The 17,143-nt window shown below is 41.9% G+C and overlaps 1 protein-coding gene and 2 non-coding genes across 3 annotated transcripts in view; 1 reads left to right on the forward strand and 2 right to left on the reverse strand.

Annotated features, from left to right (window-relative positions):
- The window catches only part of LOC118231715 (G protein-coupled receptor kinase 4-like), a 54,357-nt gene extending 40,914 nt beyond the window's left edge, over positions 1 to 13,443 (reverse strand). The window contains exon 1 of the mRNA XM_035425821.1: positions 12,854 to 13,443. Coding sequence (XP_035281712.1) covers positions 12,854 to 12,905 — 52 coding nt within the window. The 5' untranslated portion in view covers positions 12,906 to 13,443. The remainder of the gene's footprint in view (positions 1 to 12,853) is intronic.
- Positions 13,444 to 15,806: 2,363 nt separating this feature from the next.
- trnak-cuu lies at positions 15,807 to 15,879 on the reverse strand. Its single transcript has one exon. It is a non-coding gene; the product is annotated as a tRNA-Lys (tRNA).
- Positions 15,880 to 15,975: 96 nt separating this feature from the next.
- trnam-cau lies at positions 15,976 to 16,048 on the forward strand. The gene has a single exon. It is a non-coding gene; the product is annotated as a tRNA-Met (tRNA).
- Positions 16,049 to 17,143: the final 1,095 nt, after the last annotated feature.

The raw sequence follows: 17,143 nt of genomic DNA on the forward strand, positions 1-17,143 counted from the left end.
CTCCCAACCTTATCCATTATGAGCTAACAGGGAAAAAATATCCCAGCTCTCCTGCTCTGAAACACTTTATTAATATATGTACCCGGAAATATTCAGAAGCTCAACTGCGGCGAAGTGTATTCTTATATAAAGTGTAATGATCCCAATCTAAAGCAACATCAAATACTGTGTGAAGAAGCAATCCATTGTCTGCTAAATATGACCCGACATAGCTTGGATGTCAAGGATAAAAAAAATTTGGGCAAAAAGCTTACACTGACGATGAAGCACTGAAAAGTTTTAATCAACATCTTCACAAATGTTTCCACATTTTCAAGCCACAGCTCCACAAAACAAATTATGCATTTGGTAAGAAACCACTGGAATAAATTCACAAAAAAATAATAATAATGCCACCCAAGATCTTAAAATCTGTAAAATGTTGTTGCATCTTTGCTGCAGCTCTCTCTTTGTCTCAACGCTGCATCTGCCTCACGCGAGTCGACTCAGTCGCACAGAAGACTCCCCCCCCCGTACGACTCAAGACGCGTCGTGAAACGCGAACAAATGTGTCAATAATTAATCCCGGAAAAAAAGAGCGAGTCAGATTAGGTCAAGCGCGCGGCGTAAGACGCCCATCGCACCGTCACACAAGGCTCTGAAGCCCCGCCAGCGTCCGGGGCAACGACCAAGTTCTTCGGCCCTGGAGAAAAGTGTCATCTGATACAGACCCTCTCAGTCTGCCAGCGCATCAGCCTCTTGGAGGAAAAAAAAACAGTGCTATTCTGCCTAACTGCTACATTCCCATTAAGACTCTGTATATAAAGACCAAAGCAACCAAGACCAAGTGACCCCTGGGGACTAAATAGCATTCCTTAATGTAAAAGATGAGCCAAGGAATACCGGAAAACAATGGGCTTTTTTTTTTTGCTGATTTGGCTTTGTTTGAGAACAAAATTAACACTCTGGAAGGCAGTAAAAATACAGCTTACCTTTTAAAAATATGTCTGAATGTACAAACAAAATAGTCTAACCATCTGCTCATGTCAACGTCAAGCCAAAATAGGGCTTTGCAGGTTTTTAAAAAAAAATTTTTAAACCTTTTATTAAATTATTTTTTACATGCTCGTTTCCCATTAGTTTTTGGATAATGATGACATCATAACAAACCGTGTCTGCCACCACACTAACACCACACACTAACTTCACGCAGGTAGAAAGCTGAAACAATCCTCGTTCCGCAGAGCTTTCCCAGGGCTCAGTGTTCTGAGGACTTTGCTAACAGTCAGCCCATTTCTACACGCTGAGGCTGGGGAGAACGCTCACCAGTTACTGATGTGTGACGCTCGCTCACCCCTCCGAGAGGGTCACCTCCTCACCTGCCATTGGCTAGAAGCGTTGGCAACATGACAACGAACACACAAAGTAGGCTGACCCATCTAAAATCTACAGATGAGTATGGTTTTTTGTTTTTTTTGGGCGGGGAAGAAACACGTTATTGTATAAAATAGGATTTAAAGTACAAGTTGGAATGAGAACCATTCATTGTTCCTGGTGAGCTCTTGGGGTAATCAGGTCTTCTTCAGCCGTACTACTAAAACAGCCTTCTGTGTACTAAAAGGCAGCAAGCTACGCATCGACCAAGGGGCCTAAACAACAAACTGGCCTTTTCTGTAACATTTCATCTCATCTTTCACTTTTCGGATGCGCTTTTTTTTTTTTTTTTTAAATAAAAATTTGCAAGATGAATGTATTGTTTGTGTCCCACGATACGCTTTCATTGTAGAGGCCTGGGGTACTCCCTAGCAATAAAAGAAAAAAAAATATTTATCGAGGCTGCGTTCCAAATCGTCCCGTCACGACGTACGCCAAGAAACCCAAAACTGGCGGCAAAAACTGGCGCTGTCACCAAAACAGTTATCCACACGACTGCCCTCGCCCGTGTCACGAGAAAGAAAGCGCAATCTTCTCACGTTCAAACGACTCAGATTGCGCCCCTCCAAATGACGGCCGCTGCCAGAGATGGTAATCAGCGCAATAAACTGTAATCGCCGGCACATTTCCAGGGTTTAAATCTGCGAAGGCTGAAAAAAAAAGCAAGTTTTCAACCGATTGAGGAGGAACGTGCCGTGCCAAAAAACACACTCGAAGAAGCCCTCAGTTTATCATTTTTTGACAACAGTGTTCTTTCAAAAAGCTACCAAGGGAGGAATCGTATCATGTTTAACTGAAACTAAACGGGGGGAAAGGTTTACTCCCATGCGCTGATTTTCAGCTCTCTTAAATATAGATTAAACATGGGTCTCTAAATTTAAGAGCTTTAGAAGAAGTAGTTTAAGCTGCACTGTTTGTAGTACAGCAATTAAAAGGCATTAAGGTATAATGTAAAAGTATTTCTACTACGGTCTAAGTCACACTCAATATGACACATATCCGGCCACAGCCATGCCATGAATGAAATAACAGTTCTGACATGCATGGACATACTTTTCCAAACCACTTGATACCTTGCCTCGGCCCTACAATGATATCTCCACACGCCACATCCTGACGCGACGCAGAAGGACGATCGTAATCTGCGACACAATGCCGCCTCGGCCCCTGTTCCCAAGCGCACCCGTCCCGCTTCCAGAGGCCATCGAAACGCTGCCGCCCGCCATAGTCAAACAACTCGCACTCCTCCTTCTGCGGGATTCGCCTCGACTTATCGAAATCGTCACGGAGAAAGGACAAAAGCCCCGTCACCGGGCCTCAAACAGAAACAGGTTGTGTGTGTGTGTGCACTAAGACTGAGGGGCGACTGAACCGTCAGGCAGAAAGACGCAGCCTCCCAGCTCCTTTCCGAACGGGACGAGCGCGTTGAGCTACACGTGAAACCCCCTCGCAGGGCCGGGTCACGGCTGAGCGGCGCAGATGTGGCGATGAGCTGAGAGGTGGACCGGTTTGAGCAAAAGCCCCCCGCCCCCCCCCGTGCAACACACACTCCACCCAGCGAGTTCCTCCTGCTCAGACAGCAGGCGCTTCGCAAAGGGCCTTCACTTCGACACCGCCCCTGCCCCCCGAAACCCCCCCCCCCCTCCCCCCACAACGAACGTTTCTTTTTTTGTCGCTTTCTATTTCAGATGTTATCGCGGGCGCGCTTTCATTTTTTCCCCCAGAGGAACTTAACCAGCTGACGTTCTTCACACACGATCCAGTCAGGCAGCCGGATGTTTACAGCAGCGGCTCAGGTCGGGTGTCTCGCCCCAGGGTGCGATGGCAGAGCCCCACCTGGGAACTGAACCAACACCCCCGGAGCCGCCTCTCAGTTATTCAGCACTGCTGAATTACTGCGGTCTGAAAAGGTGTGTCACCCTACTGGAAATGAGCACTTAGTCCTCGCCCCTTTCGGGTTTTAGCGGTGTATCTTTCACTTTCACTGTGTTCTTGATTAACTGTAGGGCGCCTTGTGGAGCTCGCCCCAAGGGTGTTTCCAAAAAAAAAAAAAAAAAAAAAAAAAAAAAAAAAAAAACTTGAATTGTGTAGCCCAGGGACAGTTGTGGCCCTAAACAAGTCTTTATGGCAGCAGCTGGCTCTGACGCCTTGGGCCATTAAAACCATTAAAAAAACAGAAACCAGGCAGAACAGTGAAAAGATGCCCTGTAGTATAGGTACAACCAGGGGCCTGTATCACAAAGCAGGATTATCGAGTTAGCTGGATAACTGCGCTGAGTAAAACCCGGAACAGCTCTTTTTACTTCAATCCATGTTCCAGATTAGAGAGCGTTCCGGGTTTTACCCAGTGCAGTTTATCCAGCAAACTCAGTAATTTTGCTTGGCGATACTAAACTGAAGGTGGGTGACCATGGATTTGGATCTCCGGGACACCCAGTCTCAGAGACGTCCTCTGAAAAAGCACACCAGCGCTAGCAACGGCGCTGAGCTCCAAAAAGGTGGTCTGTGCACGAACCGGTGCAAGCAGCACAAACGCTATTGAATATTCTGCTAATCTTCAAACAATCCGCTAACGCTAACTTTCCAAAGTAGCCGGGACTTGATTACACCAGCATAACAACAGTGCCGCCCGTTAGCCTGTAGCGCAAAGCTATAAGGAATGCCCAATTGGATTTGCCTTACCCTCTCGTGAGGGACTGTTTTTACTTCATTTGCATCAAATGACCCTTTCCGATCCTATTAGTGATACCGCACGTGCCAGGAGTTATTTTTAGGCATTGGGTGGAAAACTTGAGAGGGGTACTGGCCAATAAAACTTTTTCAAAAAAAAGTATAAGAGTTTTTATAAAGTTTTCTCAGAACACCTGGCTCACTTCTCTCACGTTTCTACTACTCCAGTGAGGCCGAAAATGAACTTTACCATGTTACATTAATTTCCATGGAACGGGGTGGGGGTGGGGGGCTTTTTAAAAAAGAAGGAAGCGTGTGTGTGCCTGTCGCTGCTCAGCTACGTCTCTCTACGCTCGGGAGGCCACGCCCTACACACCCTGGGGCATTTCTAATTTCACCTCACCCCACCAATGGTTGTGAGGACGGCGATGTCATCCATCCATACAAGGCTGAGGCTAAAGTTATTGCACTCTCCTGAGCTGAAAAAGTTCACCAATCGAAATCGATCAAAATTTTAGTGAAGCAGGCTGATAACATCATTGCCGAAACTAACCACATGAGCAAACATTTTTCAGTTAAGATCTTGTTCAGATTCATGATGAATTGCTTACAGTGACAAAGATTTTTAGAAAGCAGGCTTACTTTCTTTCTTTTTTTATCTAATTCGGAAACTCACCCATTTCCTGTCAAACCAATGAGACACATGCAGGTAGTGATGCCAGCTTGTGTCTAACTGGCTGCAAAAATCACAGAATCTCTCCGAGTAGGTCAAATTAGAGCTCCATTGCAATTTGTAGTGATGGGATTCAAACACGATACAGAAAGCGAAGGATTGGGTAGCCAATCAGATGTATATGTATGTGTGTGTATATTGGGGAGGGGGGGGGGGGGGTGATTAGGGAACCAGATGTAGAGAATAACAATAACACAAGTCTATCAGCACACACAGTTCAAGTTCAAGAACATGTGATTATGGAACAACGCATATGCGTACATTCCAAATGTACTATGTACATCAGACTGAATATGCATATGTGGTCTGCTGGAACCCCTCGCCCTGGCTGACACATCAGGATCCAGGGCGTCTTGCTCTTAAATCCCAGTCATAAAAATAACAGGAACACCAGACGCGGAAGATAAGACTGTATACACATAAGCCCGGGCGTTCAAATGACCTTCTTTCACATCAAATACTAATACTGCAGTGGGGATGTGGACCACAGCTGATTTATGGACATTGTTCCCTTTCAGTGAGTCCAATAAGCACCCCGTGAACATCAGTGTGGAGAACAAACACCATCTCCGCTTGGCTTGCTCACAGAGCCACAGTAGCTTATTCACTGTTTGCTCAGAGCATGTTCAATGGCACATTCTCTCAGTGTTTACATACGGTCTCTTCCGACAAAAGCTGCACTCGGTTTATGGCCTTTTTAAAATGTTCCTGACAGCCGTTCCGTTCTGCCGATCAACCCCCACCCCAAAAATGCTCAAAGGCAGACGTCTGCGAGAAGCTGCACCGCTCGGACCCCCGGCACGCTGTGGGCACTGTACACCGAACACAGGATTTACCTCAGCACGCTCATTTTGAAAACAAACACGGCCTAAATCATCAGAAACCCGAAACCCCAGTGCAACTGCACCGCTCGCTTAAAGAATTTCGGAAGCTATCGTGACAGTAAATTTGATAGGGACGTGAACGTTTCTCTCTCTCTCTCTCTCTCTTTCTCTCTCTCTGCATGGCAGTTCCAGTTTCTCTGACTCAAATGTGGTTTCCGTTACACACATCTTTAAAAATCAAACGCACGTCGACTGTTAAAACGGGGCTCGTGCCCTATGCACGTTGCTCAATCTTTGAACAGCAGCACACGATTTTCCTGGAAAACACAGCTCCCTTGGTCCATTATTACCATCTGGGCCAAGACTTTGCCAATGACTACTGAATAACAACAATGGGTGGTGGGTGGGTCTCACCATATACACAAAACATATCCACACAGCTGTGTTGTGGTGCTACTGTGCAATTGATAATATTGCGATTGCTTGTATCGGACACATTCCAGTACCTGTTCAGATAGTATTTTTGGTTAGATCTGTAGGTGAACCTAAGTGGAAATGTTCTTAAAAACCTAGCTTTAGTTGCCTCAGGGATCAAGGAGAATTTTCTATTCACTGTTAGATGTTAGTTTTTTTTTTCTTCCCCTGTCCGTTAGAGGAAATTTTGTGTTACGCTGCCCCTCAAAATTATTTTGTACCTTGGAGGAAATGACATCATTCCGTTCACACGGGCAAACTAGTCGGTGACGAAGGAAGGAACAATGACACTTGCGCTTTGGTTATTTTTGCTTTGGTGGGGTCAAACCCTAGATATTGAGTGAATTATGCCGGTAAGAAGAAGCATGGAAAACAAATGTGTTACACATATGACTTTTAGCAAGAAGCATTACAAATATGTGAATAAGACTATGGTCGTTCGCTGGCAGTAAGAACTGTAAAAGACTATAAGAACTTACATGCCATTTACATGACATATCAATTGCAAATCAATACGGCTGTGAATAGCACTCCCTTTAGAGTTTAGAAATGACTGTTGTTCTTCCAGTCATTCCACAAAAGTCAAACCCAGAAGGGTTTTTTTTTCTCTCCTACACACACTTTCGTCTCTCATCCCCCCCCCCCCAAGTCTACTGTTCTTCCTAAAGTTCAGATTCCTTTATTTTACGGTTCTCCAAATTCTGATGAAAATATCAAAAGCAATACTATTATTCTCGCATCAGTGTCTCCTGTTGTTTCACTGCCAGGGGGAAAGGGGATTGGTGGACTACATGCATGATGGCCTGAGCTCCACAAGACCTCATTCGGAACAGGCACAGGGGCCAGACGCATCTAAAAACAAGGATTGCGTTGCACTTTTTTTTTTTTTAAAAGCTCCCTGTATGCGGGCACATCATGCAAATGAAATAAAAACACTCAATTAAAAAAAAAAAAAAAACATGGTGTAATGACAAATTCAGCTAACGCGACCAGGAGACCAGCACACTCAGCTGAGACTGAATGTGTTCGTCATGAAGGGAGCTATGCAGATCTTTACAAAATTTGCACACAAAATGAACACAAAGGTGTGTATATATCTTTTTAATACAACTAAACGTATGTTCTGCTTTTAATGGGACCTAAACAAACATGCTGTGGTCAGTTGCTCTTCGTTTAAAACTGTTCAATTCAGTTATGAGAGGGTTACAAGAATATTTGTTTTAAGGTTTCAAATTACATCCTTGTCAGGTCAGCAAGTGGATAAAGAATAAAATGTATAAACTCCACAACATATCATTTGCACACAGTATACTCCTGTTAATGGCTATTGTAGTTCTTAAACAAAACCGCAGCAAGGAAGTTGTAACACTGCAATGTGCTTTATATACAAGGCAAAAGGAGGAACATCCCAGTGCGGTTTTGCATTCCAATTTCTACAGACAAAAAACAGAACAAGGAAGCACACATGTTTCATGCCAAGGACATATTTCATCTACACAGAGCTACAAAAACCAGCAATGTGCTGTACTGGCTAAATTACTAATCTTGCAATGCTGTCAAAATATTAACTTTGAAAAAAATGTGTATGTACTGTAACCCACGTAAACGGCACACAGGCGGGCACATGTGACATGCTGTTCTAAGAATGCAGGAAAGAAAAAAAGAAAAAACCTTGAAATTCAGCCGTTGCTGTGACCAACACTAAAGAGGGCACTTGGAGTTCTGGAATCTTCTTCTGGTGTTTTATGTGGCAGACTGTCAGTCAGCAGCTCTTAATGTTTCACGCTGCAGTTTGTCCGTCGCCAGCTGCGCGATGTTGCTCCGGAGACTTCCCCTATCGCAGCTGACTGACCATGCAAAGCATATCTCCAGAAATCAGATATTACATTTTTTCATTTTGAGTTTTAAATTGTTATAGTGTTGGTCTCAAATAATTCACCGGTTCCTATGGTAGTAAAACACAACACACAAAACTTTTTTTTTTTTTTGTTTAAAAAAAAAAAAAAGAAATGCTAAGAACAACATACAGGCAATCAAAGTTGTTTTAAAGTACACTAGCCCACTTATGTCAAGCTGTTCTGTCCAACTGTTTTAAGACGTTCTTAACTACACCATAGACCAAATAAAGCCAATTATCGCTTACACTTGAAACCATGTTTTTTTTCATTATCTGGCATAAAAACATAATTGGATCACAGAGTTTTCCTTTAGAGGCTATTCAACTTATCTTGATGTTTTGAGTGTGGTTACCAATACAAACACAGCGCCGCAGACGATGTAAAATAGGCCTATGTTATATACACACGCACACACCTGTACGTGAGAACGCCCAGGGCTCACAAACACAAATGACACATCCTCTAACTGAGCATGAACTACCGTCACGTTATTTAACTTACGTCCTTAGCTCAAGTCCACAGACGCATTCTAGAGGACCGAGGGAAAAGAAAAAAATTATTCTCAGGTTCCCATCGTTGCCTAACGGTTCGCTAATCTAAGATGAGCCCTTCCGGGAAAGCCGCTGAGGACCCACAGAGACGGCCCGCGCCACGGGACTGTTTATCTTCGCTAGGTGTTCACAATAACAGTTTACTTTACCGCGCGACGCAAGCACACCTCCCCCCTCAGGCATTCCGCCCGTGACATCGTCACTTCTTTTGCCCGACGACTCAAAATAAAGACGGCCTTTTTACATTCGGCCCTCTCCAGCGGAGGTCCCACACACAAATCCACCTGTCCGTCAGATTTAAGACACCGACACCGAACTCCTTTCCAAAAAAATTTTTTTTAAAAGAGTTGATGGTAGATAAAGGGAACCACCACACACACCGAGAAAAACTTCAGAAAAAAGTGCTGGAGGCAAAATGATAAATTCAAAAAGAAGGACATCTGCACATTTTCTCTGTTGCAAATTTCACAAACATTTATTAAGGAGCTGAACTTTCAGTCAAAGACCCTCATCAGATTTAGCTAGATATTAAATTCAACGGTAAAACTAGCCTGACATGGCCTCTTTCTTTACCGTTTGCATCGGTAATGTAATTTGGTGTAGTATAATGGGTATGGAGCTGGTCTTGTAACTTAAAGGTCACAGGCTCGATTCCCTGGTAGGACACTGCTGTTGTACCCTTGAGCAAGGTACTTAACCTGCCATTGCTTCAGTATATATCCAGCTATATAAATGGATGCAATGTAAATGCTATGTAAAAAGTTGTGTAAGGCGCTCTGGATCAGAGCGTCTGCTAGATGCCTGCAATGTAAGGCAACGTAAATCCGTAATATTATTATTATTATTATTATTATTATTAGTATTATGATTACTAGCCTATTTGGCTCAGGAGGCATTGCGTGCGTACCTCATCGGTCTGCCACGCCCTGCACAGACAGGGGGAAAACGCCTGCTTCCTCAAACTCTCATCTGACAATAAACACGTCCTCAGCAGAGAAAGCACTTCCCGTGTAGATTCCTCATCCTCCACCCGAAGGTCCCGTGTCCGGGAGTCCGTCGTCTGTGCCGGACAAATGTCAGTACCAGCTTCTCTTCGCGAGCGGTGCCAACCGCGTCTCACCACAGCCCATTTGGATATTGCGGTCAGGCAGAATTTATGCATAAACATTGATTGGAATACAGCCACCACCAAGTATACAATGCTGTTTTGAAAATTCTAAAATGTCAACCCTTGGAGGGGGGGGCCTATAAAATCTTTCCATTACCATTAATACTGATTAAAACCCTATTAAAGCCTGTAGGATTCATACACATATAAATATACAAATATTTTGCTTTTTTTTTTTTTTGGTTCATTTGTCAAGACAATCATATTTTCACAATGTAAACTTTTCTATCTATTCGATCTGTTGGCAATCATGAAAAGTTGATGCTTGACAGTGTGGACAGTATTGACTGGCAACGATTTCAGCATGGCTGTCTATCACACTGTTGGGTTATGTCCTATTAAAAATGAAGTCCATAAACATATTCTGGAGGACCATGGGGGAGAAAAAAGAATTCTCAGGTTCCCATCCTTGCCCAACCGTTCATTATTCGGCAGTGAAGTATCATGGGTAAGGAGCCGGTCCTGTAACCTTAAGGTTACAGGTTCGACACTGCCGTTGTACCCTTCAGCAAGGTACTTAACCTGCATTTGCTTCATCATATATCCAGCTGTATAAATGGATGCAATATAAAGGACTGTAATCTGCTAAATGCCTGCAGTGTAATGTTAATTGACCCAATCAGCAGCCTGGTCCACCGAGCAATAACTAAATGTCACATTGCCAGACAGATAGTGCATCATTTCAAATGAAATGAATGATCAGGTTGACCAGTTGTGAGCATTAATGTGTATTAGTTAGATACTGACTCCCAGTTCATTAGGGTATTTTGTCATTCAGATTGCACAATCAGCCCAAGGGTGCACAGTCTGCCCCTGGTCTGAAGGCAGAAGGCTTTTCGCCACATTTTATACATTTAATTAGAAAATAATGAAATACTGATCAATTTGTGGTTATTTTATTGCTTTAGAAGTTTTCATTTTAGACATATTAATGTCATCCACATAATTATCCACCCAACGCCTAGAGCTGATGTCAAAACGCCCTTCTATAGGGCAAAAACGCAATTGGCCAAATATACACAACATGGCCAAACACATGTGGACACCTGACATCCAACATCTCATCCAAAATGATGACCATTAATATAGAGTCGGTCCACCCTTTGCTGCTATAACAACCTCTTCTGAGAAGGCTTTATATTAGATGTTGGAGCAATGCTGCAGAGATTTGCTACCATTCAGCCAGAAGTACATTGATGAGGTTGAGCACTGATTGGGAAATTAGGCCTGGCTCGCAGTTGGCTTTCCAATTGTCGGACGGGGCTGAGGCCAGGGCTCTGTGTAGGCCAGTCAAGTTCTTCTACACCACTCTCGACAAAACATTTCTATACGGACTTTGCCGTGTGCCCAGGGGCATTGTCACACTGAAACAGTAAAGGGCCTTCCCCTCACTATTGGGGAACCACAGAATCATCTAGGATGTGGTTGTATGGTGTAGCATTAAGATGTGCCTTCACTGGAACTAAGGGGTCTAGGCCAAACCATGAAAAAACAGCCACAGACCAAGGGGTGCCCAGATAGTGTTGGTCATACAGTATTTCAGTGTTTCAAAAAACTGAAAACAAACTCCAGGATTTTCTTCTCATTTACAATGCAATTTTTGAATGCAGATCTGAGAAAAGAAATGTGTGTTCTTTTTCTTAAAAAATTTAATAACTGTTATTATTATAAAAATACAAATAATGCAAAATAAAAATCATTATATTGGTTCCATGTTGTCAGAACATATTTCTGACACCATCTTCAATATTTTATTGTCCCTGGTCCTTCAACTGCAGGTTGAAAAGCTAGGGCCAGTTACATGACAGTGGGTGTGAGCAAGTGCATTCAAGCTATGTGCAATGTGCACACTCATTAGCATCTATGCTCTGTTCATAACACCATCTGATATGTCATGAGTCTCACCATGTCATGAACTAATGACACTCAACAGAACCATTGTATTAACAGGCATATTTATTGCAACAAAAAAAAACTTCACACGTAATGTTCATATTCACGCGGGTCGTTTGGACACACGTCACGCTATTGCCAACACATGACAACAGCAGTCTTACCACTGCAGCATCCAAGATGTAAAACGATTATCGGTGGTTTGCATGGATTCTAATGGACGTTGAAATCCCGAGCTGCAGCCCTCGAGCGCTATACTTCACAAGCATGTTGCAGTGACTTTTTAAAATGTAAAATGTACATGAATAAATGAACTTCTCAGTGTAATTCACTGGAATGGCCCCATCATAATAGCGTACGAATAGGCTATGCGTATGTGGGACTGCAATGTCCACCAATGAATCAGTTTCTTCAATTCTCTATTTTGACATTTTTGAAATTCTGTTAGCCCCCCCCCCACCCCACTTTTTTTTTTTTTGTCCTTTTTTTTTCAGCAATGCTGAAGCCTGGGGCTACAGTTGCCTCGTTCCCAGGTAAAATATCCTCTAACTGGCGTACTCTGTATGAAATTTCGCCTACCCCAATCTTTCAGAGGCCTGCAAGCAAAACATCAACAGCTTCTTGATAAAAGCATACAGCCTATGTCAAGTTTTCATATTCTTCTCATGTCATGAAGCGTAAAATTAATATTTCTGCGTCAAATAGTAATGGCATGCACTGTGCTTCAACTATCATTATTTCACAGATGCTAATAGTCCTGTTTTGCATTTTATCTAAATCATCGGCATTAACCACCTTTACATGCGTGTATACATCATTCCTATTTTTGCCATGTTTAACTAACATAACGAAACATTCGGTCATAAAGAACCATTTATGCTGACCATCTCATGTTGCATTCTAGTCTCTTTGTAGAAAAAAAGAAACACATCTCTGTCAACCGGTATTCTGTGTGATGTAACACAACAGCGATCTGTTTACTCATCAATCCAGTCGGCTAGCCAACGATAGCCACGATTCGCACAATTCTTTGTTTGATTTCTTAATGATGATCAACAATATATCACAAACCGAAAAGCTTTTATGTTCGGGATGTCCACATCCGCAAAAAGCAAAGATAACGAAAAAAAGAATTGCGTAGAAAAACATAAATCCGAGAATGGCAACCCGACGCTTTGTTATGGTTCAGGTTTTATTCGTCCTTAATTTTTTCCCGTGCTGTTACTTACCTTCTCTGGCTTTCAGTAGCACAGTGTTGGCCACGATATTTTCTATTTCCATTGTCAGTATCTGGATCCCATGCAGGCTCGATACATTTCACTCTCAACTGAAAAGATGAAGATGGTTGTGCCGATGATGATGATGATGGCGCTCAACGTATACTGTGATCTGGCACATACCAGGTTAATTGTACTTCTCCATTGCTTGATGTTAAACCCCCACCTAAGAACTGCTTGAACATTCACTCCCCTTGTTAGCATTCAATGCCTCGCTTTCCTTCCTGCTTCGATCACTAGCCTACCTCACCGTACAGGCGACCAAAAAGTGGGAGGGCTCAACCACAAAATAACCCCTCCAGCGCTCCACAAACACACTAGAAAGTCGTAACGAGGGTAGGAAAGGATTAGAGGCTCTTTTCTATAATAAACGTCGTCTTAGTTTAACAGACTGCACTCTTTCTATGTCATCGCGAGCCTGCATAAATGTAGTTATGTTTGCTGCTGTAGTTTCTGCCTACGACTGGCCATTCGCTTCCATTAGGCTACTAAGCCTTGTATTCTGTAGAGGTGTGCCCAATGTTTTTGCTAGTAAATCTAAATCTTCCCTCTCATAAGTGTAAAACAGCACTAGTGGAATGTGTCAGCAAGTAGCTTACTTACGACTGACCAATAGTTCATTCTTAAACAGGATTATATTCGCTGTTCCGAACAACAGTTACATCCTTATTTGTACACTGTTGTTACACGCAACGCCTACCTCTTTACAAACAAACAAATAAATAAATAGGAATAGTTCGGGCCTTTGTATTCCGTTTGCTTGCATGATCGTTTGTATTCGTTATCATACCACGTTCATTTTACTGGTCAGTGGGCAGGCACGTGCATAGCTACACTGAACTTGAACTGAAAACCTGCTCTTGGAACATTCCCAAAACGAGGCTGTTTCCAGTTCTTCAGTAGCCATTCCAATTGTTACGAAATATTTTAATAATATTTATTCTAAAATAGCTATGCGCCATATGTTGTCATTCATGTCATGCAAATGCTTTTTTAACGCAGAGCAAGATGTGTTGCTAATGTTGACACCGAAAGCAATTCTGGCAGAATCCCCAAATTTAGTAAACTGTTTTGATGGTATTTTTCCAGAACACATTCTTGATGGACATTCAGTAGAAATACATAGCATTGAATAACATATAAAATCGAGAGCATAAGTATTGCATCTGTGTCTTTTCAGTGGAGAATAACAATCATTATCTTCTAACTTTAAACAACGTTTTATTTCCTGAGGGATATCTTTCAGCGCATTGAATCTCAACCTATGTCACGTTGTTTCCTTTTACATAAAAACAACATTTCGTTCATGCTTGCCTGAACAAAGCCTTGTTTTAGGTCTATAAACCTTTCATCGGTTCATTGTTACTTTGCATGGCTTGGGACATTCAATACATTTCTGTGAGACAAACCAAACAAGTTATTAGGGTGATTCAACAACAATCTGCCGGTACATTTACTGCACCTTTAAGTTACTGAAGCATTCTCAGGAATGAAACATTCGCTACTCTTTTATTTCAATGTGCAGGGATTATTTATTCCATATTAACAGCTGTGTTCAAATACATTTATGGTATGGTGCATTACTTCCCCCAAGCCCCAACCTTGGGAATAGTTGTCCTGATTGGCCAGGATGCACGTAATAAAAATATAGGTGCATCCCTGACACGTTGCGATATGATAGTGTCTCACACAGCCTGTTTTTCGGCATTCTGGAAAGTACAACATAAACCCAGACTATTTAGGAGCAGCCCTGGCTTGCTTCCTACGTTGCAGTACTGCCGTCAGTTCAATTCCAATTCAGCCAATCCACAGAATCTATTTCACTGGAGTTTTTGTTTGTTGTTTGTTTGTTTCCCCCCCCCCCCCCCCAAATGGTGGTTGAATTTTAATTAATTCCTGAATTTGACTGACATTAAATTAAATGAGGCCAAGTCCATTCTTACTCCGTTGAAGTCCACCATAATGCTGGCAATGATCAGAGATCATCTGTGTATGAGAAAACTGTCCTTTCATTCAGTGAAACAGACTCTTCAGATGCCTGTGGTTCACTTGCACTTCCTGTGGGCTACTTCAAGTGTCTTGCATCTCATCTTCAAGGGAATCTCAGATGGATACAACAGTATGTTCCAAAGAGGCACTGGTACTGATGAAGCCCTGGATGTAGCAAAAGAGACAGGGAGAATATACTATGCATGAACTGTCAGTAATCATCACTGGTTGCCATGGTTCAGGAGCTGGACGATGACAAGTCTGTAATGAATGAGCCTGTCGTTTTCTTTTTTTTTTTTTTTAAGGTAAATGTTCATATGTTCCTAAAGCCATGAATCCATTAACAGGTTGGTGCTCACAATATACTCTGAAAGACACAGTTGTTCTGCCTCAGATTGTAAGGAGGCCATTCTCCTCTGGGTGAAGGAAGCACTGTATTGCGTAGGACTGACCATGCTGCCACCTAGTGTTCCTCATAGTGAAGTGAAGGTTGCTTGCCAGAACAGTATCTCCAACTCGCAGTTGCTATCAACAATTTTTACAATTGTCGGAAGTTGGCGGCTTCACTGCAGTGTACTACTAGTCTTAATAATAACTTCACTCGTCAGGCGAATATTCTTACAGTTCTCCTTAATCTATTTTATGTGAGGTAGGTCTGCACAAGACTATTTTGTCTTTTCCCCTCCGCAAATTGGGCCTCCATAAAACTCAAGCCATTTTGAGTCTAGTCGATTCTTGTTGGCGATGCGACCCCGAATCTATCCAATTATTGTTAGGATCAGAACTGATAGGCCATACCAAGTAATTCTTCGGAGCAAAAAAATAATTTAGTTGGATTACACTACCAAGAATTGGGTAGCGAAGTTTCCATATGAGTATAATGAGGAAATTTCCTGTCGAAGGTTAAAAAATTACTCGCCCAACGTGGGGCTCGAACCCACGACCCTGAGATTAAGAGTCTCATGCTCTACCGACTGAGCTAGCCGGGCGCTGTTATCTACTAAACCAATGAAGATATACGTCATTTCAATGACTAAGGAATGTCTTCAGATTCATTGACGTCATCGTTCACCTACACATACGTAGCCTCGTTAGCGCAGTAGGTAGCGCGTCAGTCTCATAATCTGAAGGTCGTGAGTTCGATCCTCACACGGGGCAGTAACATATTTTTTCTCGACTTATTGGTACCTGTACACCTACCACCGAAGACAGTTGGTCCTTCCAAGGCAGCCGTGAGTCTCTGTAATTCTTGGTAGCGATGCCCAATCAAATCCTTGTATGGGAAATTAAATAAATCCTTAAAAATTAAATAAAAATTATTACTATTATTATTAGTAGTAGTAGTATTTTTCATTTGTAAAAAATTTTAGACTGCTATAGCACTGTATAAAAGATGCCATTCAGATGTAAGAACAGATGCCAACCATTTAATGTAGTCTTTCATTTTTTACTGTTAATGTATTATTAACAACAGTGAAAAAGATTATTATTATTATTACATTAGTAAATAATTTTAGACTGCTATGGCACTGTTTAAAAGATGCCATAACAGATGCCATCTGTTTTATTAAATTCTTAAAAAAATGAAAAATGTTTCCATGATGGACGTGTGTCAAAATAGAAAATGTTCATTACTGGATAAAAACCTGGAAACCAGATTTGCAATTTAGCAATGTTCTCAAACAGTACTATTGTAAAACAATGTAAATAAACTTTCATTTTTTTTATTTTTTATTTTTTAAACAAGCAGACAGTATTGGTTCATTACTATTTGGTGTTTTTAATAATACGATAAACCACAGAAAAAAATGTTGTAAACACACAGTAATTGATTACATTAGCAATAGCTGGCTAAATTCTGACAACAGCAAGTGTAAGATGTCTCCATCTACCAAGTGCATTGCTCGGCAATGTATTGTTAAGGTAACAAATGTGTCCTTAGCTGAACATTCATGTAAAATCACTACTGGTAATTGAAAGAAATGGAGTTCTTGAACACTGAATTAAAATATTGGGAAAATCATTCTGAAGGGTTACAGAAACAAACACAATTACACAATAAAACGTATATAGGCCTACTGATATTCTATATGCAAATTGACACTTTTTATGCAATTAATATATGACGGTTTTACTCGTACCAAACTATTGTCTTAATAGTTTATGCCTCTGACTTTGTTAGTTAACCAGGGTTGAAAACCACTGCCCTACACCACCCAGTGGCACAGAAAGAGGAATCTTGTAAAAGACAAA

Source organism: Anguilla anguilla, chromosome 7, assembly GCF_013347855.1.
Source record: "Anguilla anguilla isolate fAngAng1 chromosome 7, fAngAng1.pri, whole genome shotgun sequence".
Classification (NCBI taxonomy): Eukaryota; Metazoa; Chordata; class Actinopteri; order Anguilliformes; family Anguillidae; genus Anguilla; species Anguilla anguilla.